The sequence below is a fragment of the Callithrix jacchus genome, chromosome 9 (genome assembly GCF_049354715.1).
Source record: "Callithrix jacchus isolate 240 chromosome 9, calJac240_pri, whole genome shotgun sequence".
Taxonomy (NCBI): domain Eukaryota; kingdom Metazoa; phylum Chordata; class Mammalia; order Primates; family Cebidae; genus Callithrix; species Callithrix jacchus.
Window position 1 is genome coordinate 44,424,136 of NC_133510.1, and position 23,527 is coordinate 44,447,662.

At 38.4% G+C, this 23,527-nt stretch overlaps 1 protein-coding gene across 4 annotated transcripts in view; it reads left to right on the forward strand.

The window, feature by feature from the left end:
• Positions 1–1,347: 1,347 nt before the first annotated feature.
• ITPR2 (inositol 1,4,5-trisphosphate receptor type 2) overlaps positions 1,348–23,527 on the forward strand; it is a 529,604-nt gene continuing 507,424 nt past the window's right edge. For all 4 annotated transcript variants that reach the window (XR_013522736.1, XM_054238248.2, XM_078339073.1 and 1 more), the window contains exon 1: positions 1,348–1,872. Coding sequence is in view for 1 of the 4 variants with exons in the window: in XM_035256016.3 (XP_035111907.2) it covers positions 1,781–1,872 (92 nt within the window). In the remaining 3 variants the exon portion in view is untranslated. The remainder of the gene's footprint in view (positions 1,873–23,527) is intronic.

Sequence of the window (23,527 nt, forward strand, 5' to 3'; positions counted from 1 at the left end):
TTTTAGTAGAGACAGGGTTTCCGCATGTTGGCGAGGCTGGTCTTGAACTCTTGACCCCAAGTGATCCGCTCGCCTCAGCCTCCCAAAGTGCTGGGATTACAGGCGTGAGACACCGCGCCCAGCCTAACACAAACGTTTTAACTCTAAGCTAATTCTTTCATTTTCTATTAAGTGACTATAAGTCTGAACCTAAACTATCTTTGAACTTACAGATCTAAGACATCTGACTGTAAATTACATTTTGGTCAGTTGCACAATTTGACACAACATGCCTCTGCAGCCCCTGAGTTCCTCTGCCTTTCTGCAAACTTTGCTCTTTGGGGATTACTTAGGTAGCACTTTTTAAGTAGGTGGCTGGTATCAAAACTACCACAGTTTGCCTCCACCGTATCTTCTACATGGGAAAGGCAAACAGCTTTTAAAATCATGTTCTAAGAAGAGGGTTACAGAAGCGACAGAGAAGGCGTGGAAACGTATCTGTCTGCGTTTTGGTTACAATGGTTGGGGCTTTAAGAGTCAACAGCTTTAAACGTAAACAAGCCCAGGCTGTCAGGAGCCGGGGACCGGGGCTGATGGGGGTGGAAGGTTAACCTCGGCTTGGAATTAAGGAAGCGCAGGAGGCGCGGCCTCGGAGGCTTAAAGCTCAGTTCCACGGAGCCCTCACAGCCGAAGGTTGGCTACAAAAATTGCTGGCTCGGCCAAGTGACGTTTACCTTCTTGGAGGCTCGCGACCACCTGGACATCGCTAGACGGGTCTAGTTTCACTAACACCGCGTACCTGAGGAAAGAAGAGGAAAAAGACCACCCAAACTACATAAGGAAATCGAGAACATCCTCCTTCCTTCACTCCCTTCCTCTCCTCTTTTCTACTTTATCATGCATTTTTTTTTATTTGTATTTTTTTTTTCTTTACTTCAAGCCTACCTCTTCCTTGGCCAGCAAATTACCCGCCCCCTCGGGCTCCACTTTTTCATCTCCAGCGGCTCGGGGGCTCTCTCCTCGTGCCTGGGGGCCAACTCTCACCCTCCCTGCCTCCATCAAGCTCCTTCGCGTTCCCAGGCAGCGACTGTCGCGCCCCAGGTCCGGCCTCTCCAGGGCGGCCGCACATGCCCCCTCCCCGGCCCGGGTCCCCCGCCACCCCACCAGCGCCGCCCAGCGTCGCGTTCCCGCGCGGGCTCCAGCGGCCGCCGCCTAGGCTTCCCGGGTGTCCCGGCCTCCCGAGGGTCGCCCCGCCCCGGCCCAGCTCCGCCCCCGGCCGCCGCTCCCTGATTGGCCGCCCGCCCCCTCCCGGGCTCCTCTCCTCCCCCTCGCCCAATGGGCTCCGGCACCTGGTCCAAAAATTCCCCTGAGGGTACCGAGGGGCCTCTGCCACCTCCAGCTCTCGCTGGGCGGCTGTGACGGCCGCGGCGGGTCGCGGAGCGGGGAGTGGACACGGAGAGGGGAGCGGAGAGGAAGGAGGAGGAGGAGCAAAGGTGTTGGAGAGAAAACTTCAGAAAGGAACAGGAAACCTGTCGCGGCGGCGGCGGCTGCGGATTCTCGGGGCGCCGGGGCTGCGCTGGTCGCGGGGTGTCCGCAGCTGCGGCGTGGCCCTGCCCGGCTTCCCCAGCGCGCACGCAGGGCTGAACCGCGACGCTCGGTGGCTCGGGCCGTGCCCTCCGCCGCTGCTCTTGGCCGCCGCCGTCCCGCGCTCCGTTCCGCTCCTGCCGCGGCGGCTGCCTGGAGAGAGGGCGGCGAGGGCGCAGGGAAGAGGAGGGACGTCCACCGTGGAGCATGAAGCAGCATGACTGATAAAATGTCCAGCTTCCTCTACATAGGGGACATCGTGTCCCTGTACGCGGAGGGCTCGGTCAACGGCTTCATCAGCACCTTGGGGTAAGCGGGAGACGCGGGCTGGGCAGCGCTCGCGCTCTGGGTCCTGGGAACCCGTCCCTGTCTCTCCGCCTCCGCCCGGTCCTCCCGCTGCAGCGCGCGGTGGCTCGGCCAGGCAGGGTCTGCGCCCGGGGACAGCGCGGTGCGCTCCTCTCGCTCGCCTGCTCGCAGGAAGCTGCCCTGAGAGGCAAGACTTTCTCAGCAACTTCGTAATCACGAGCTTAGAGACACATCAGAAAGGAGGAAGTGATTCAGAAGCCCGGAGACTGGCCCGGCGAAGAGGTCTTCTCAGGCTTCTCCCTGGGTTGTTTTGATTAAAATGTGTGCTTGTTTTCCCTAGAAGGTAAAACAAAATACCCCCTTTCCCCACCGTTTCTCGCTACCGTTCTCAGCTCCTAGTCTCTCAGTGGCGGGTTTGAAAGAGCAGTCGATAACAGTCCGTGGCCTTGGACATGAAACTCAAGCGATGTGGTGAGCCGAAGTGTGGCTTTGTCCTGCGGGAGGAGCTCACCGTCCCTTCTTAGTTGGAGCAATTTCCTTTGGGCCTTGCCGAATGGGGACTTGCCCCGTCGGCCGCGCTGTGGCCCTTGAACGTCTCTGAAGGCTTCCTGGGTTCTTAGGAACTCAGAACTCAGACCTGCTATCTCCCTTTCCCAGGCCTTGGCCCACTGAAATGCTGAGCCTCTCGTGGAATGTAGGGTTCTTGAGATTCGAGTTGGATGGGGAAAAAATACATATGTATATCTTTATATGTTTATGAATGGGGAAATACAAATTAATATATTTATACATATTATGTATATGATACATATATAACAGTGTGCTAACTGATTAAATAGGACTTCCTTGTTTTCTCTCTGTTCTGATTGAGAATACCAGTGTGCAGGTTAATTGCACACTGCAATATATTTTGATGCACAGGGAATTTTTTGTTACCTTGTTGTTTCATTACTAAGATCCCCCTAGTCTTAGACAATGCAGGCAGTGGAACTGGTGTTTCTACTTCTGTCTGGCTGCTGTTTTCAGCTATTAGGCTTTGGGGCAGATGACTTAACCAGCAATGTCCCTGGACTGTGACTTGGAGCTGTGTTATAACCGAGTACTGCCTACTAAACACTGGGACACAGAAGTCACCAGTACTTCCACAGTTCCTGTTACTTGTGCATTCTCCCTGATGAGTGAACGAAGGGAGGTAGATTTAATGAAATCCCTTTCCCATCAGTGTTACTTTCTTGTGCAACTAAAGCGTGGAAGAGAAGACGTGTTAATGCCAAATGCTTCTGCTGGGTTTGTGAATCTTGAGCTACCACCGTTTTTGAGATCATTAATGACACAAGTTTGGTTTCTGGGCCCCCAGCAACATTTTGCAGGTGGACTCTGCTGCTCTTCACCCTCCATAGACTCTCCAGGTGTGTGTGTGATGGAGTAGTTAAGCAGAGGGGGGTTTCACGGACAGAATCCTTGGGGTTTGAATTCTGGCTCTTCCACTTGTAAACCTTATGACCTTGGGAAAGTTACATAATCTCTCTGTGCCCCAGTCTCCTTGATTCTAGATTCTACAATGGGAATAAGCATGGTTTCTACCTCATAGGGTTGTGGTGAGGAAGAAGAAATTAATATATGTAAAGTGCTTAGCACATTACTTGGCACATTTTAAGCATGTATGTGTTAGCTATTGTAGTAATTATCATTGCCTTGGTTACTGTGAACCATAGTTATATTTGTGGACAAAATAATAACAAGGACTAGGAATAGAGTATAAAATCTAGACATTTTTAGTGTCTTATTCAGCAAAGGTATGCTTATGGCTAACTTATAAAACAAATAAGAGAAGGGGTATAGATGGCAAATCAGGAAGCTACAAGTTTAAAAGTTATGGAGTCAACCCTGATCATTTTGGAGATTAGGAAACTGAAGTGAAGAGAAATGAAGTGACTAACCCAAGAAACAGAGGCCATTAATGCCAAAAGCTGGAACTCTAACCCTGTCTCCAGATTCCAAGCCAAGAGTGCCTTTCGTTGGTTATATATAATAATCATTAAATCTTAAGATAAATAAGCTAGAATAGCCTTTAATGTCGCATATACATTTGTGTAAATATTTCTGATTTGTATTCAACTTTCTTGCTGATGTTTTGAAGATTGAGTTTCCTTAGTATGTATTCATGCAATATATTATTTTACTGTTAATGAACTGAGTCTTGTTGAAGTTAATATTTGACAAGGCCTTTGTGCTGCTGGATTCTAAGGTGAATAAGGGTCTTTAGAAATGCTGCCATTGGACCAGGCGCGATGGCTTACACCTGTAATCCCAGCACTTTGGGAGGCCGAGGTGGGTGGATCACTTGAGGTCAGAAGTTTGAGACCAGCCTGGCCAACATGGTGAAACTCCATCTCTACTAAAAATACAAAAATTAGCCAGGCATGGTGGCGGGCACCTATAGTCCCAGCTACTTGGGAGGCTGAGGCAGGAGAATCGCATGAAACTGGGAGGTGAAGGTTACAATGAGCTGAGATTGGGTCATTGCACTCCAGCCTGGGTGACAGAGCAACACTCCGTCTCAAACAAAACAAAACAAAACACATACAAATAAAAAAAAAAAAAAACAACCAAAGAAGAAATGCTGCCATTGGTGAAACTTGGTGCTTTGACTGGATATTCTTTTTCTGAGATAAGACTGCTTAGAGTTTCAGGTAACTGTAGTAGTTTAGAAGTCAGGGGTTGGATATGACCATGCTTCCCTTGCTTCCTGGTACTTGCTTCTTGGTACTTGCTTCTGAACATCTTTTCAAAGGACAGTTATGATCAAAGTCATTGCTGATGTGCCCTGATGCAGTTTCCTGGACTTTACTAGAATAGTCTCCCAAGGTTACTCAAGGGAAGTACGGCGAGCCTAGGACTTAAATGGGTTCTGGGTGGAGTGAATCTATTTATAGAATATAAGACAAACTATAAAGTTAAAAATGCCATGATCCAGCCTGGGCAACATACAGAGACCCTGTCTGTACAAAAAAATATGAAAAATTAGCCAGGTAGGGTGATACATGCCTGTGGTCCCAGCTGGTCCCAGCTACCTGGGAGGCTGAGGTGGGATGATCACTTGAGCTTCGGAGGTCAAGGCTGCAGTGAACCACAATCACATCATTGCACTCTGCCCTGGGTGACAGAGAGTGCCTCTATCTAAAAAAAAAAAAAAAAAAAAAAAAAAAGTGCTCTGAAATCTCACTTGACAAATGTGCATCAAATTTTTATAATGCATAAAAATATAGCATTTCCACTTTGAAAATAGGGCAGTGCAGAAAATGTTATTTTTTTAATGATAAAAATTGGGAAGATCAAAAAAATTAAACCTGAAGTTACCTTGTTAATGAACATTTCCAAATTCTCCTGTATGTGAGATATGCAAGTAATGTTGCAAACACTTGAAAATTGCTTTCAGAAAGCATCTGGCACTTCATTGAAAAAGGCTCATTTAATTTCTAAAGAAACCATGCTGTTCATTTGCTCTTCTTCTAAATATTAAATTTAAAATTCATATAAGAGAAAAGAGGAAACTTAGAAAGAAAGAAGTGAATTTATTTTCCTGACCATAAATCTTCTATCTCAACAGAACTATGTGGGCTCTTGTGCCAGGGATGTAGGTTTGTCCACAGCTCCTTGCTGTCCTCTACTCTGTACCTGTAGCCATCAAAGTGTGTATTTCTCTGGAAGTTGTCAGATAAGATGCTAAAACTGACTTTTGACCTTGGTAACAAAACCAAGATATTTTGTCCTAATTTAAACTGAAGTATTTTGTACCTATCTCATTGATTTTTATTAACATGTGTGTAGTTTTCAAAGTTGGGGATTCCAATTTAGTAAATAAAATAATTTTCTAAAATTCAGGGATGAAAAAGTTTCAGCAATTGAGAAATAATCCCATTTAATTTCATAATGGCTTAATTAAGGCCATCAAATATAACATCGGATGCTTTTATCCTGAGAAATCATACTGATTAATGATTTTGTTCCCTCTGCTTTCTGTCTTTGACATTGCAGTTGTTTTGATGGTCGTGCTTGGTTTTAATGTTTAGTACTTTCTTTAGCTTGTGGAATCACATTGGCCTCAGACGTTAAGGAATTGTGAAGCTCATGGGAGCATGTGTCTGTGCTACGTAAAATCTTATCTAGGTACATGTTGGGGTAGCACCCCCTATTCTTTTTCTGTTTGAGACAGAGTCTTGCACTGTTGCTTCGGCTGGAATGCAATGGTGTGATCTCAGCTTATTGCAATTTCTGCCTTCCAGGTTCAAACAATTCTCCTGCCTCAGCCTCCCTAGTAGCTGGGATTACAGGCACCTGCCACCATGCCCAGCTAATTTTTTTTGTATTTTTAGTAGATACAGGGTTTCACTGTGTTGGCCAGGCTGATCTCAAACTCTTGACCTTGTGATCCCCTCTTTGGCCTCTCAAAGTGTTGGGATTACAGGCATGAGCCACTACGCCTGACTGCACCCCCCATTTTTTACCTCGGAGTACAACTGGTAGATATTTTTTTTTTGCAAGTTGGTTTTAGGGCTACAAAACCAAAGCAGAGTGGTAGTTGTAAAGAGTTCTCATTATGTTGTTGTGGGGTTATTATTTGCACACTTTCTGCATCAAAGACAGAGTGCATCTTTCTAGATGAATTTTCTTTCTCTTCTGTAAGTTGGAGGTCTGTTGTTGTTCCAGGTCTGCTGATAATTAGCCATGTGGCCTTGTTCATATCATTTATTCTTTTTTCATGTCACCATGTCTTCCTGAAAACTAAGAAGGAAAGATGCTGTTGCCCATCCCCCTGGGGGTATTATAAAAGCGAGTAATACAGACAGAAAGAAAAGATTTCTTTTTAAGAAAATTGCTAGGAAGATCTACATTATGCTTATATTTTTGCATGTAAGATTTCACATTTTCTTCAAAGGCGCATGAATTGTTAAAGTGAATCAGATTGAGACATTGACACTGTATATATTTAGCCAAAATTTATTCTACTGTCATATTAAAAACACAACAGGGGAGCTAAAAATTAGACTAAAAGTTTTTGATTTCCATCTTAGCTCTTCATCCATGCATGTTGGTTAGCAGCATGATGTTTTGTCAAAGTCAACTTAGCAAAGTATTTAATGAGAACTGAGTTTACACAGTATTTTAAGATAACGAATGGACATTTATTTTCAACTAAATTTTATTTGATTTAGTGTTTAGCATGTAAATAAATTTTGGATGATATACGTTATTATGTAGCTGCTGGAAATTTTTGCAATAAGGTAAAGAAGTTTTCAACGGAAAAAGTCATGGAGTTTCACTATATTTGAGTTTACCAGGCCCCTCTTGGAGGACCTTCTGACTGGAGATGTGGGAGGATTTTCTTAGTGACCCAGCTTCTCAGGTTGATTTATCAGTCTGCTTGTGGAAAATTTGAATGCCCTAGTTGCAAAGATTGACATTTCTCCTTTTCTCCCCATTATCCTTTACCAATATTTACTAGATGTTTCTGAATCGTGAGTTGTTGCATACTAAGTTACAGTTATTTTTTTTTTCTCTGTGCAAGTGCAAAGGGGCCTGGTTTGTATTTCCTAATTTAAATTTTCATCTAAAGAATCAATTAAGGAACTACTTGTATTGACTTATGGACAATGGCTTTAAATCCTATTGGATGAAGATGGTGAATATATTTAAAATAAAGTATATATATATATATATTTTTTTACTGGCATATCTTAAGGTTATAGTTTTTGTGTTTCTTTTAAAGGGGAAGGAGGGAGTTTTGAGATATGCTATCCAAATTCAAATGTAGTGTTGATTGTCCCTTTCCCCTCCTTCCATTTTTTCCATACTAGGATTTGTTTTTCTTGCTGCCCCATCTGATGACAACAGATATTCACATTTCTTTGTATGTCAACTTGACCAATGATCAGGTACCACAGAGTAGGGACAGAGCATAGCAGAATTCTTGGTTTAGTGGAATAGTAGAATCAGTGAAAGGTGCCTCAGTTCTTCCTTGGCTGTTCTTGGCATGGTTGAAGGATTAGTAAATGAAAAGTGTGTATATGTGTGTGTATGTGTACGTCTGTGTATGTGTGTTTAGGTGATAGCTCCCTTTGCCTTGAGGTTTCTTCTCAGAATCTCCTCAGAATCAACACATAGTAGTTAAGGTCTCAGTAACTATCAGTTGACTACCAATTGATACACTGACTTCAAACCATCATAAGCATCATCATCATAGTCTTTTAGTCAGAGTGACAAAGGATTGGAGCCCTTATTTTTACTTCCTGCTTGATTTGGCCAATGCAATTAACTTTTCCATTCCTTTGTTTCCATGTTCAGGGATGGATGTCTGCTAGGGTAATGGGGAGAGGGGTCACACAGTTTATAATTCTGACTTAATTCCTTAGATGAATGAGACTGTGTAACTGTTTACATTTTACTGTTCCTATAGTACCTCAAATTTCTCTTCCTGATCTTTTTTTCCTGCTAAACATTTTTGATGTTTAAATAGTTGTAGATTTGATTTATTATCTTATTTAATTATGCTGTTCTTATTATAGTTTTAAAAATATTTTCCTCAATAGGACTTTTTTTTTGAGGTGTGACCACAGCTCATTGTAACCCTGAACTCCTGTGCTCAAGTGAGTCCTCTATCTCAGCCTCCTAAAGTTCTAGGATTACAGGTGTCAGCCATGACCCGGTCTCAGTAGGACTGTTTGATCAGTGGGGAGTTGTAGGTGAAGCTTGGAATGGTTATAGTTAACTTTTATTTTTGTATAAGATGTTCAGTATCTTCCAAATAGAACCCTTCCAAATGACAGCTGTTATTTCCTGCCATAACCAGGCATAGAAGCTTAGCTTTGTTTTGGCTAAGGCATATGATAATGTGATAAATATATCTAAATGTCCATTGGACATTTGCATGTGTGTTCACTGTGGAGGAAGAAGATGACAGAAGCTTGAATACTGAGTTGTTTTGGAAAGTCTTAAGTGTTAGAAGTGTGATGTTGTGAAACTTGAAATTAACTCAAGTACAAAGAGTTTCTGAAGTGGTGAACATAAGTATATTTTAAGCTGAAAGGGTGACTATTTCTTAAACCTAAAAGTTATTCTATAAATAGCATTGCAGGTTTTCAACCCCCTCTGGCAATGAGAGCTCAGTAAGGTAAACAACCACCTCTCCTCAAGAGCCCTGATGGCTTGGCTTTGATAGAAGAGAATTCAGAGGCAATGCTTGGCTTCATTCTAGGTGTAACAGAAGCATTTGCTGTTTGCATAGGTAGCACTTTCCACAATCACACTTTGTTGGAACTGTTCCTTGTAGAGATAGTGTGTTGATAACTTAGAGAAGAATATAGACAGAATGCTATACACTCAAACGTTAAAACTTTAATTCCAGACAGAGGATGAGTCTTCATATATAAATACAAAAGAATCAACAGTGGACTTTTATGACCAATTTTCGTCATAATAACAGTGAATTCGACTGTTTTTTAAAAGATCAGAACTTGGTCGTAGATCACTGCATTATAATCAGATATGAAGTTTTAATGATTCATTCACTTATTTTTATTTTTAAATTTTCTTTGGAGACAGGGTCTTGCTCTGTTGCCCAGGATGGAGTGCAGTGGCGTGATCTCAGCTCACTGCAACCTCTGCCTCCTGGGTTCAAGTGATTCCCATGCTTCAGCTTTCAGAGTAGCTGGGACTACAGGTGCTCACCACCACATCCAGCTAATTTATTGTATTTTTAGTAGAGACAGGGTTTCGCCATGTTGTCCAGGCTGGGGTCTTGAACTCCTGACTTCAGGTGACCCACCTGTGTTGGCTTCCTAAAGTGCTGGGATTACAGGTGTGAGTCACTGCGCCCAGCCCATTCACTTATTTAATGAATAAAACTATGCCTTTTGAATGTATTGATGGCTTTTTTTGGTGTAATGTTTCTACTCCCATGACGACTTAGATGGGAATGTTTAAAAATATATAGCTTTAGAAAACTACAATTTTAATAAAAAATATTCAGAAGAATATATATGGAAAGTAGAACAATATATTAGCAGTGGTTGACCCTTTATGGTGAGTGTAGATGATTTTAATTTCAATTTTTATTTCTTCTGTATTTCTCAGTTTTATAAATGTTTTTAAAATTAAACATCTATTAATTTTATGGTCAGGAAAGTTAACTAAAATGGTTTATAAGGACTCTTCAATTTCTTATTACTGTTCATCAACAATATTTACATTGAAGAGCATAAATAAATTGTTTTCCTGGTTATGGTCAGTGGAGGAAAACCACAAACTAAGCAACTGTTGTTACTGAAATAGACATTCACATATTTACCAGGAACATTTTTTTCCTGGTTATTACTGGCATTTTAAAGTGTATTGTGGAAAAGATGTTTGTGTGGCCAGTAATGCTGAGCAATTAAGTTGGTTGATTAACCTCATGTAGTAAGTGGATACAGATGATAACTGATTTGCAATGGTTTGATGGTTTGATTTATGATTTTTCAACTTTATGGTGGTACAGAAGTAATATTCATTCAGTAGAAACCATATTAGAGTACCCATATAACCATTCTGTTTTCAACTTTCAATATAATATTCAATAAATTACATGAGATATTCAACACTTTTATTATAAAATGGGCTTTATATTTACCTAGGATAGGCTAATGTAAGTGTTCTGAGCACGTTTAAAATAGATTAGGCTAAGCTATGTTGTTTGATAAGTTAGGTGTTAAATGAATTTTTGACTTAGAATATTTTCCATTTATAATGGGTTTATTAGGATGTAACCCCATTGTAAGTTGAAGAGTATTGGTTGTCTTTATTTTAGAAGTCTATTGATACATGTAAGAAGTATGCATTTTAGCAAGACTGACTTGTTCATTTTAGTAATCTTAGTACTCACTGTGAAACTTTTAATGCTTAGGTCAGCTTCTGTAGTATGAGTTTGTGAGGAGATTTTTTTATGTGTGCATGTAATTGAAATTTAATCAATCTTTTTTTTTTTTTTTTTTTGGAGATAGAGTCTCACTCTGTCACCAGGCGCCAGGCTGGAGTGCAGTGCGACCTCAGCTCACTGCAACCTCCACCTCCTGGGTTCAAGCACTTCTCCTGCCTCAGCCTCCTGAGTAGCTGGGACTGTAAATGTGCACCACCATGCCCAGATAATTTTTTTTTGTATTTTTAGTAGAGACGGGGTTTCACCATGTTGGCCAGGATGGTCTCAATCTCTTGATCTTGTGATCTGCCTGCCTCCGCCTCCCAAAGTCCTGGGATTACAGGCATAAGCCACCGAGCCCGGCCTAATCAATTGTTTTTATTGACTGTCTTTGAAATAGATGGATTAGCTCTATCAAAGTTCAAATCAAGAATTGGTTAACAATAGCTATTACATAGTTTATACCAACCCCCAAAATATTTCCAAACTTGAATTAAAAATAAGTTAAAATATCAGGTTATTTAGAAAAAACTTTAATCTTACAATTGGAAATGTGTCCATATTAAGACACACGTGACTATCCTGGCCATGTGGTTTATGCTGAAGCATGCTGCGGATTGACTTATTAATTCATTCAGTAGATATTTCTTGAGCCCTTTCTATGTGCCAGGGAATACATGTAAAGAGGTGCCAGATATTAAGCCGTTTTTAATTATTATCACAATGGATTAATTAATTAATTAATTTTAATTGTTATTTGAAAAGCTTAATCTGCTTAAGAATTTGTAGTATGACTTTTGGCTAGGATCTGTGGGAGACACCAAGTCATTAGACACTTTTTTTGCTCTCAGTGTTGCAAATGTTGCCAGGTCAGGAATGGATGCTGTCTTCTTAATCCTTGTATGCTCAGCATCTGACAAAATTGCTGGTACATAGTAGACGTTTAATAAGTATTTGTGCAATCATTCAGTAATTATTTAGCAACGGAGATAAAACTGGTATTGAATAACTGCAATGTCAGGCATTTTTTTTTCAAATGCCCAAAAGGTGATTAAAACAGTACCATAGGAATTCAGAAGAGTCAGATTCCTTCTCTCCTGATTGGGGTGACCTGGGGAGAGCTTCAATGAGGAGGTGGCATTTACACTGAACTTGGAAGGATCATTAGAATGGATATTTGTCTCAAATCTATGCCCATGATTGATCATGTATACTTGGTACTTTTTTCTTTCATTTAAAATAATTGGTAAAATTTTACTATCCATTTTAATAGCTCTAAAAAGCTGAAGCAAACAATTCGAGATTGTTGAGATGTACAAAGACAGAAGAAGTAATATGAGAACCTATTTTATGTTTATTTTCTAAATTCGAGAGGTTTAAGCTTCTTAGTTCAGATCCTCTGAGATTAAGATGGCATTCAATCCTTGTCACATATGCTGAATTTAATGACACCTGAGAAAATGAGGCTAGGACTATAAAGCCCAGTCAGGAAGAAAGCTGGCAGTTGTTTGGGAGAAATTTATGTGATGTATGCAGCCCCTTTGGCTATTATATTTTTACCTCCTTTCCCCATATTTGTTTTTATCCCCAGTATATCGTAGTAGTTTTTCCGCATAAATCATGAACTTAATTAGAGTTTTATAAATGCTTGGAAATGGTGGCAATATGGACAACTTTTCATACAATATTAAAAACTATTTTAATTATTCTTAATATTTTTTGCTTCATATGGCACATGTTCAACACACACACAGAGAGAGACAGACATACATGAGTCTTCCACTTGGTATAGAATACCCTTCTGGTGTATATGAGGTCCATCATGCTCTCTTTTCCTTATAGTGTTTTAAGATGTTAAAAAAAGCCATAGATAGATTCCCATAAATGCAGGGAAGACTAAAGAAAGTGGACAAAGCATAAACTAAATTCTTAGAATTCAAATATGTGTTAATGAGGTTATATCTCATTACTGAGAGATTTGAGTCACTGTATGAATATCATTATAAAAATTTCTTTGTGCAGATTACAAAATGCTGGGCTTTTATTATATATTAATTATTTCAGAGATTTCCTCAACAGAGTCTTAGAGAAAACTTAGATTTTTAGTGAAGTAATTTCTAGTTCTCTAGCTGTCTGAGGTCCTGTAATGATTAATTATGAAATAATCACTAAGGACAGACACTTCTGTCCCCCATATATTATCTCCTACTAAAAAGAGGACTCTTCAAATTATGTAGGGAACTTATATGGATCCTCAGAGCTAAACATAATTGCTCAAATGACCAGATAAGCAAACACAACCCAACAAAAACCCAATAAACAAAACTGGTTTAAAAGTTGTTACTTTTCTAATGGCAAATCAAAGAGTATAATATGTAAAAATTTCAGAGAATACTCTCCAACTCAAATTGCAGCTCACATTTAATTACATTATTTGCAAATCTTGTAGTGAATTGTCTTGGAACTCTTGAAAACAATTTATAGGCATCCCTTGCTATCCTCATTCTTACTATTTGATCTCAAAAGCCCTGAATATTTGGAAAGCAAGGGATACTTGGATATCACTTTGCCACATGGATACAGGTTAAGAATTGAAAAACTGTATTAGAAGTAACATTCTTTGTTGGTGTGGAACAGAAACCATCTCTGACTAGCTTAAGGAAAAAAGGAAATTTATTGTGAGAATACTGGAGGAGTTCCAATAAATAAAATGATGAGCTCAACAACTGAGCATCAGGAGAGTTGGGAACCTAGGGCTGCTGTGGGAATCTCAATAGCAGGACCTACTGTCTGGGTCCCATCATTTACATGACTTGAATCAAGCAATTTCTGATTTAGTATCTCTCTTTTTAAACTTCAGAATATGAGGTGATGGAATTTGGCTCCCCTTGGATTGGGATCAATCATTTATTCCATGAAAGCAAGTGGCAATGCCCAGATCTGGCTACCGGGGAAATCACTGTGAGCAGGGAATCTGATTTCTGCTTGCTGCTGGGACAGTGTGGTATGCGGGAAAGAGAGCAAAGATGCTGGGTGTGAGCTGGATTTCACTGCTTAGTAGGCAACTTAATAGTCATATTTTAGTGCCTTTTAAAGTAAATTGTGATAAAATATACATAAATTTTTTACAATTTTAACCATTTAAAAAGATATAATTCAGTGATATTAAGTACATTGACAATGTTGGGCAATCATCACTGCTGTCCATTTCCAGAACTTTTTTTATTATCCCAAACAGAAACTCTGTATCCTTTAGACAATAAATTCCCATTTGCTCCTTCCCCCAGCCCCTGGTAACCTCTAGTCTACTTTCTGTCTCTGAATTTGCCTATTCTAGCTATCACATATCAGTGAACTTCAATGTTTGTCCATCCTTTTGTGTGTCTGGCTTGTTTTACTGAATGTTTTCAAAGTTCACCCATGTTGCAGCACATGTCAGTACTTCATTCCCATTTATTGAGAATACAGTTCCATTGTAGACATATGACCCATTGTATTTATGCATTCATCAGTGGAGGGACATTTAGGTCATTTCCACTTTTTGGCTATTATGAATAAGGCAGCTATGAATATTTATGTACAAGATTTTATGTAGACATATACTTTCAAAAATTCTTTTAAGTATACACTTAGCAATGGAATTTCTGGGTCATATGGTAACGCTGTTTAACATTTCACCTTGGCCTTACTTGGTTTACCCAGTATTACCTACCTTTCCTTCCTCCATATGAGCTTATTACATGCAATATAATTTATTATTTGTTGTATCCATTGTGTATCATCTGTCTAGCCCTGATAGACTGTAAGTTCTTTGAAGGCAGGGGGACTTTTTTGTTTTGCCACTGAATATCTTAAGCATTTGACTCATAAATATTAATAAACATTTGCTGCATTACCATATACATATTTTATTTCAAAATCTCTAAGTAGCTGTTACCATCAGTCCCTCTGTGGAAAAAAGTCAATATATTTTTTCCTATTTCTTAAATACCTTGAGGTCCATGGGCAATTCTTTTAAAATGAATGGAAGTTGTCACTAGGTTTATGGTGTCATTAAATCTTGTCATCATCAGTCCTTTAATAATCTCTTGGGTCGTATCTCTGTACATACTTAGGTCAATATGTGGTAAAACTTACACTCTGAAAAAGAAAAGTAATGGTCTTTTTTTTTTTTTGAGACTGAGTCTCACTCTGCTGTCTGTCACCCAGGCTGGAGTGCAGTGGCATGATCTTGGCTCACCGCAACCTCTGCCTCCCAGGTTAAAGTGATTCTCCTGCTTCAGCCTCTGGAGTAGCTGCGACTACAGGCTTGCGCCATAATGCCCAGCTAATAATTTTCAGTATTTTTAGTAGAGATGGGGTTTTGCCATGTTGTCCATGAGGGTCTTGAACTCCTGGCCTCAAGTGATCCACCTGCCTTGTACTCCCAAAGTGCTGGGATTACAGGCATGAGCCACCACACCTGACCTACATGGCCTTTTTTGATGATTTGCATGCTATAGCCACATTAATGAAAGGTTGATATTTCTCTACATTCAGTTTTGTTTTACATGTTCAAAGAGTGAATTTGTAAGAATTTTGTGAGATCATTTCTTAAGTTAGATTGGCCTTTTCTCTTAGTGGATAGTACGTAATACATCTGGGGAGACATTTTATACTTTAACTGCTATTGATAGAAAAGTTTAGTTAAAAAGAATTTGCTGATATAAAATGCAGCATGTAGTTGGAAAATTTATAGTACTTTAGAAAAATAGAATAGAGCATATGACACCTTGTCAAGAATAAGTGTTTAGAAAATGATAAGCATTTAAACTCAGATTAAGGAGAACAAATGGGCAGTATTTCGTTCCTTGTTAATTTATATCCTATCTATTGACAAAGTCTGTTGTAATGAGCTTTGCCTTAAGCCAATTCTGAAAGATACAATAACCAGCCAGTTTCTTTAAGAATTTGAAATTCTTCAGTGTTATTATTGACTCATGCTAGAATCTTCATTGGAAGCAGTGTTACAAATGAGGACTTGTTTGAGAGTTATTTGCATATAGGACAGAGAAATAAAGTCAAAAATATAGATATGTACAAATTACAAAATAACTTGAAAAAATAAAACAATGTATTTTGATTTCTAATGGTTCTGACATCCTATAATGCTCTTTGCTAGGTAAAAATGTAATATATTCAGAAAAGCAATTTTGAGGCAAAGATAGCAAATATTATCAGAGTTTTGTTTCATTTTTGCAACATCCAAACTAATCCAATTTAAATGTATCATACCAATAAAGACAGTGACTTAAAAAAAATTCTATTACCCAAATTACCAAACGCAGTTACATTAGGAATCCAAAGTAAGTTAATGATTTAAAGAACAGTTACTATGTTTACCAAAGTGTTCAAGGTCATTGCTAATATCAGGGATAAAACTACTTAAACATTTGCATTTCAGGTAGATCTTTGACTTCAGCCATATTTTCAAAGGCCATGATTTCAGTTCTGGTTCTTTACAGTAGTAGGGAAGGTAAAGAAAGGAATTTTGTTGTACTCAGTTTCCTATACTTGTGGCTAGGAATGGTAAATATTAAGTGACTTTTTAAGTCAAATCCAGATTCACAGTTAGTGAAAATGTTAGTTATTAAAAACTTGACTACACTAATTCATATACAGGAATATTAATAAATGAGAAAAGGACTTTTATTTACCTTTCTTCCTTTATTTACCTGACAGGTCATGATTTAATAGTTGAATTCCAATTTAAAATCCATGCAAAGAATGGGCCTCCTTTTCTGGTCAGTACAAAGGAAGTCATTGTTATCTGTCAGGGGAGAAACCAAATGGATCTTTTCAAAAAGTCTCAGTAACTAAAGAATCTCTCAGAAGGTCTTTTAAAGTATTATCACATTGCAAATGTAAAAGTATTTTGTTAAGAATTGGAGAATCTGAATGAAGAATTGTTTGGGTAAGTTGTCACATAGGAGTTCTGAAAGACAGTCATTTCTTTGGCAATGCATACCCATAAAGTGATTCTATAAACATTTTCTAAAGATTAGATCAATATTTGTATTACACATTTTTTCCAAAATGGAAGATTTAATCAATCCAATACATTTTAAACAATTAATAACCACATTATTTAGTTTTAAATACATTTAACAAAATACATGCTAATTTCAGTTTTTGTATTACAGACTGCTAGTTATTTCTCCAAATTCATTTTTCCCTTCTTCCATACTGATAGAAGGACTTGAGTTTGTGGGTACCCAGAATAAAAACCACATTTTCTAGCCTCCCTTGTAGCCAGGTGTGGCCACAGGCTATACTTTGCAGTCAGTCATGCCTTTTTTTTTTTTTTTGGAGAGCTAGTCTTGCTCTGTTGTTCAGGCTGGAGTGCAGTTGTGCTATCTCAGCTTACTGCAACCTCCGCCTGCCGGGTTCAAGCAATTCTCCTGTGTTAGCCTCCCAAGTAGCTGGGATTACAGGTATGCACCACCATGCCCAGCTAATTTTTGTATTTTTTAGTAGGGGTTTCACTGTGTTGGTCAGGCTGGTTTCGAACTCCTGATCTCAGGCATTCTGCCGACCTTGGCCTCCCAAAGTGCTAGGATTACAGGCGTGAACCACCATGCTTGGCCTACAGTGAGGTCTTTAAAGGAAATATTTACTTCCTCCCCAACCCTCTCTGCCCCTACCCCATTCAACTCTTTGGAATATGTACATGGGAAAAAGGCACCTTGGACCATACAGATGAGGTCAATCACTAGGAATAATAGAGCATCAAGAAATGGACCAGTTGTCCAGATATCCTCAAATCCTGGCTCTACTATATATGGTCTAAAAGATGAAACTAGGTGGGTAGAGAAAAGCCAGATTATGTATTCCCTATTAGGTGATTGGAAGCTATTAAAGGATTTTGAAGCAGGAGAATGAAATAATCAGATTTTGCTCTAGAAAACTCAGTCAGTGGTAAAAAGGAGAAACAGAGGAAGGCTGAAAATGGCAGGCAGAGGAGGAATCAATTGACAGCAGCCTGTATCAAGCAGCTGTAGTGGGGCTGAAAAGTAGCTTGTCTGCAGAAGCATGGAAGGGAGAGTATCTTTGTTTAGTGTTTCACTTTAGGCCTAGTAAAGATGTATGAATTAAGATAGTCACCGCTGCTATTGAAGCTTTATTAATTTTGGAAACTGAACATACAGACTTGAAGTTTCTCTTTCGTTTGTTCACATTTGAATAATATGTCATTACACTCAGCATTACCATAGGCTTTTCTGGTTTCTGAGATACAAATGTCATCTTGTGTCATTCCCTCCTTCCTCTAGCTCTCTGCTTTGTGCCTACTGCCTTTTTGCCCTTTTAGTTACACAGACATTCTGAGTTTCCTTTGGCCACAGAGCCTTTTTATGTGCTTTTCCCAATGTCTGGTCAATTTCTCATCTTACCTGCACACTTCTCACCTGTTTATTATGTAGATTTCCATCTCTCTGACTCATCTGTAGTGAACTGTCCCTGATCTCCCAGACTATGTGAGGCCCCTTTATTATATCCTCAGATAGTACCATATACTTTTCCTTTACAAAATTTATTGCAATTACAGTTTTAATTTTGCTTCTATTACTGTAAATACTGAATTATGTTTGTTTCAGCCACTATAATTTAAACTCTGTAAGGGCAGTGACTACATCTGGCTTTGCTCATAATTATGTCCTCAGGTCTTTCACCCTATCTGTCACATAGTAGATACTCAAGAAGTATGTTGATGGAATGAAAAATGTTTTACCATATAGTTAAGAACATGGGCTTTTAGTTCCAACACATCTGGTTTCATATGATGATTCCACTCTCTCATGGTATGATCTTCAGAAGTTATTTAATACTGAACATCTCAGTTTCCTTATTTGCAAAGTAGGATTGTTGTCCAGTTTGTAGCATCACCATGACATTAATGGCAACTAACATTTGTAAAACACTTAGTGTCAGGCTCATAGCATCAGACACCTAAAGTATTAAATACATGAAAGGTATTATGATTATTATTTATATAATTCTTAGTATATCTGAAAGATCAGCATGAGTCTCTGAAAGCTTGGCTACGTTCATATTACATTGATGGTAAAAGTTCTGTTGTATTATGTTTATATCATTTTGTGGTATACCTGTTTTTAGCCTGATGTTTGTTTAGTAGGCTGTTCAAAGGCACATTGCCTTATCTATTATTTATTTTGGTTTTTGTCTTTTTTCTCCCTTACCTTGATAATGCATGCCACTCAAATAAGCAGGTACTTATATTTATCTTTTTTTTTTTGAGGTGGAGTTTCGCTCTTGTTACCCAGGCTGGAGTGCAATGGCATGATCTCGGCTCACCGCAACCTCCACCTCCTGGGTTCAGGCAATTCTCCTGCCTCAGCCTCCTGAGTATCTGGGATTACAGGCACGCACCACCATGCCTAGCTAATTGTTTTCTATTTTTAGTAGAGATGGGGTTTCACCATGTTGACCAGGATGGTCTTGATCTCTTGACCTCGTGATCCACCTGCCTCGGCCTCCCAAAGTGTTGGGATTACAGGCGTGAGCCACTGTGCCCGGCCTATATTTATCTTTTGTTACTGGTTTGATGCATGCTATCCTTTTGATGTAATGCAAACACCTGAACTATATCAACATTAATAATAACCTTAGAATTGCTTGGTATATGTGTGTGTATATATATATGTGTATAGATATATATATATATCTATATATACACAGAAACATAGACATATATACATATACATATATATACACACACACCAAGTAATTCTAAGGTTATTATTATATATGAATCATATATATTATCTCTATATGTGATATATATTTGATATATATTATATATATTATCTCTATATATGATATATATTTATATAATATATAAAATATAGGTTATTATATATATTATATATTATCTCTCTATATAATATATATGATATATATATAGTCTCCATATATTATGTAAATATATAACATCTTCCTTGACTAGAATTTTCAGCTTTTAAAATATTTTAAAGCCAACATGTTGCTAATATTTTATCCCAGTAAGAACATAGTAATATAAAGAAACAATTACATTTTATTTATTGAGATAAAACAAGTGTTTGTTTTGGAGCCATTAGAATAGCTTTTTCATGTTTTCACCGGACAAGAAAAAAGATTTTCTTTTTTCTTTTTCTTTTTTTGGAGACTTTTTCTGTCACCTAGGCTGGAATGCGGTGGCACAATCTTGGCTTACTGAAACTTCTGCCTCCTGGTTTCAAGTGATTCTTCTGCCTCAACCTCCTGAGTAGTTGGGGACTACAGGCACTCACCACCACACCTGGCTAAGTTTTGTATTTTTTGGTGGAGATGGTGTTTCACCATGTTGCCGAGGCTGGTCTCAAACTCCTGACCTTGAGTTATTCACCCGCCTTGGCCTCCCAGAGTGCTGGGATTACAGGCATCAGCCACCATGCCTAGACAAGATTTCCTGTTGGCTAAGAATTATGATTAAACTTCTGTGACTTTTGGAGGAATTAGCAAAAACACTTATCTAGTTTGGATGATTAACCATTTTACAAATAAAATTTGTTTAGGAAAATCTTGTCAAATTTTAAATGGTAACTAATAAAATTATTATGCTTACTTCTCTTGGAAATATTAATAATTTTTAGACAAACCATTGGGATTGAAAATGTATGAAGAGTGTATTTTATTTCTGCTTCTTAGATCTATCTAATGAATAAAAATTATTCAGGCCCTAGCCTTTTTTCTGTTTTGCCATAAAAGGAAATTTTATTATTTATTGGAAACTTAGAGTATACATGTATGCAAAGTATTGAAAAACCTTAACAAAATTAAAGCATTAAAAAACAGTTTGAAGAATAAACCACTTTATAAACTCTTATTTGAAAATATCTCTGTGAGAAAATATTTCTTTTTAGGTAACATAAATTCCTGGTGGTGAAGTCTGAGTCAGTTTGCTATTTCTAGGGATCCTGGAGTACCTGGTGATGGAGAAGAGCTTGCAAAGTGCCACACTCCTGGATATGACAACAAACTGGCATATCTGTCTATTTTATAACTTATTTTTATTTTTAATTTTTAAATTCATTGCTTCAACAGAACTGGTGTATCTGAAGAAACTAGTTTTATTAGTTAAGGTGTTTTTTGGTGCAGAAGTGAGAAAACCAACTCAAGTTATTTTTAGGCTGAAAGAGGACCTTGTGATTAAGGTATTTGAGAAATCTTGGCGTAATCTCCTGGGTTTCTTCATTGCTGCATCATTAGTATTAGTATCGTCTTTGGGCAGGTATTTTCTTTATGGCATGGCTACTAGCCGCTCCAGCCTTACCTCTGTCCTCTTACACCAGAGCTGAAAAGAATGCCTCATTCCCCTAAATGTGGAGGGGAGTTTCTGAAACAAACTTCCAAAATAAGCACATTATTTATAATCACAGAACTTGGATAAATGCATCTCATTCATGAAAGCATATGTTTATGAATATTTCTCACAGTAAATTTGATTGTGAATATTTCCACTTTTAGCTTAGATGCAAGTAGCTTGTCTTGTGTCTATGAATAATTATGGTTCTTCATGTGTACACAACAAGCACAAATTAATTGTGATGGAGATGAACACAAAGCAGGATGCAATATAAGCAGGATTTAAAATTTTCAAAATTTAAAATTTAAATTTTAAAAGTCAGGAATTGTTAATTTAGATCTCAGAAGTTAGAAAATCTTACTGCTCAAGTGCTTTTTATTAAAAATTCCCCAGTAAAACAAATATAATTTATGCTGTAACTAAATATGAATTATAATTAATAATTAACATATAGTATTTGAAATGTGATCTTTATGTAACTTTTTTGAAAAATCAAAGTAAACTTTTCTCACTCTTGAAAGTCAGTGTCTTCAACTCATTTTTGTTTCTTCTGTTTTAAATATTTAAAACTGAGGTGCATGTTTTACTAATGAAGACATTGGTTGGTTATGACATGACTATCTAGAAAATCAAATTTAATTTCAAAGTTGATATCAAATCATTAAATAAATAGATGTTTGCTAGTGGCTTTTTAAAGGCAGTGTTGTTTGCAGAGAGAGCTGCTCAAGCCCTTGGGTCCAAACTCTGTTCTGTCCTGAAGAAATTCTGAGAAATTGGACATATCTTTTAACGTCTGAATTCAATTCCTCATCTTTATATTGGGAGTACTGATAAGACTTCTTTTGTGTTCCTCGGTGGTGCTTTGGAGTTAAGAAATGACATTATACCTGTTTGAGTATCTGGAAAGCTATACTGGTAAAGCTAGACATTTAACAAATTAATATTAGGTTTTTAAAATGATAAAATCATAAGGAGTTTACCTAAACCTATTTATTAGGAGGAATTGAATCATATGACACATTTTAGTGCCAATGGATTATTTTTCTAGATTTCTGTACTTTTTTTTTTTTTGAGATGGAGTCTTGCTTTGCTGTTCAGTCTGAGTGTAGTGGCATGATCTTGGCTCACTGCAACCTCCATCTTCCAGATTCAAGTGATTCTCCTGCCTTAGCCTCCCAAATAGCTGGGATTACAGGTGTGTGCCACCATGCCTGGTTAATTTTTTGTATTTTCAGTGCAGATAGGGTTTTTCCATGTTGGCCAGGCTGGTTTCGAACTCCTGGCCTCAAGTGATCCACCCCTTGGCCTCCCAAAGTTTTGGGATTACAGGTTTGAGCCACCATGCCCGGCCCTAGATTTCTATACTTTGAAAAGCAGAACACTATTTCCTCTGCAGCAGTGATGCAAATAGGAAGAAAAAGTTGAATTAGTTTCATATCCGGGTTATTTTCTCGATTTTATTTTGTGTCTATTGATGAAGAAACATATTTGGAAAATAGAAATAATTTAAGTTCTATACAAAAGTAAACATCTTGTTTTAGGCAGTCATTTTAAAACTTCACTACAAATCTGACTACGATTCAGCAGGTGTGTCATGATATTTGGAGTGTCATTAGGGTATCCTTTGTTTTCTTTTTTTTTTTTTTAACTTAAAATGCAAGGTAGATGAGATATGGATTTAAATTTCACTGTTTGTTTAAAAAAACAGAATAGGCCAGGTATACAGGCTTATGCCTGTAATCCCAGCATTTTGGGAGGCTGAGGCAGGAGTTTGAGACCAGCCTGGGAAGCACAGTGAGACCCTGTCTATAAAAATAAAGCAATTAACTAAACCAAACAAAAAAATGAAACTGGTCCAGCTGTTTCTTCAAACACCGGCATTCAGGGAAGTTAAAAGGTGAAATACTAAACACAATTATATGTTTAAGTCAAGATGTCCATACATGAAAGGAAGTGCAACATTAAGGGAAAGAAAATAAAACGTTTCCTATCGCATCCTCTCTGTTCCTGTTTTTAAATACCAAGTCCTTTAAAGAAAACTTCTGCTACTTAGCAAATCTTTAGGCAACACTTGGAATGTTCATGCAGAGACTGGCCCAGCGACAGCCCTGGACTGCCAAGTTCTTGGACTTGAGACAATCAGGGAAGAGGTTTTTGATTGCTGTGTGAAAGGAAGGGAGGCAGAATGTCCAAGCAGGGCTGTGCTGAGCAGAAGGGAAGTAGGAAAAAGGTTGGGCACAGGGATAATAGTGAGTCTTCACTTTATGGACTTTTTGGTTTTTTTTTTTTAACATTTAGAGAGAATTCAATGATTTTGAACA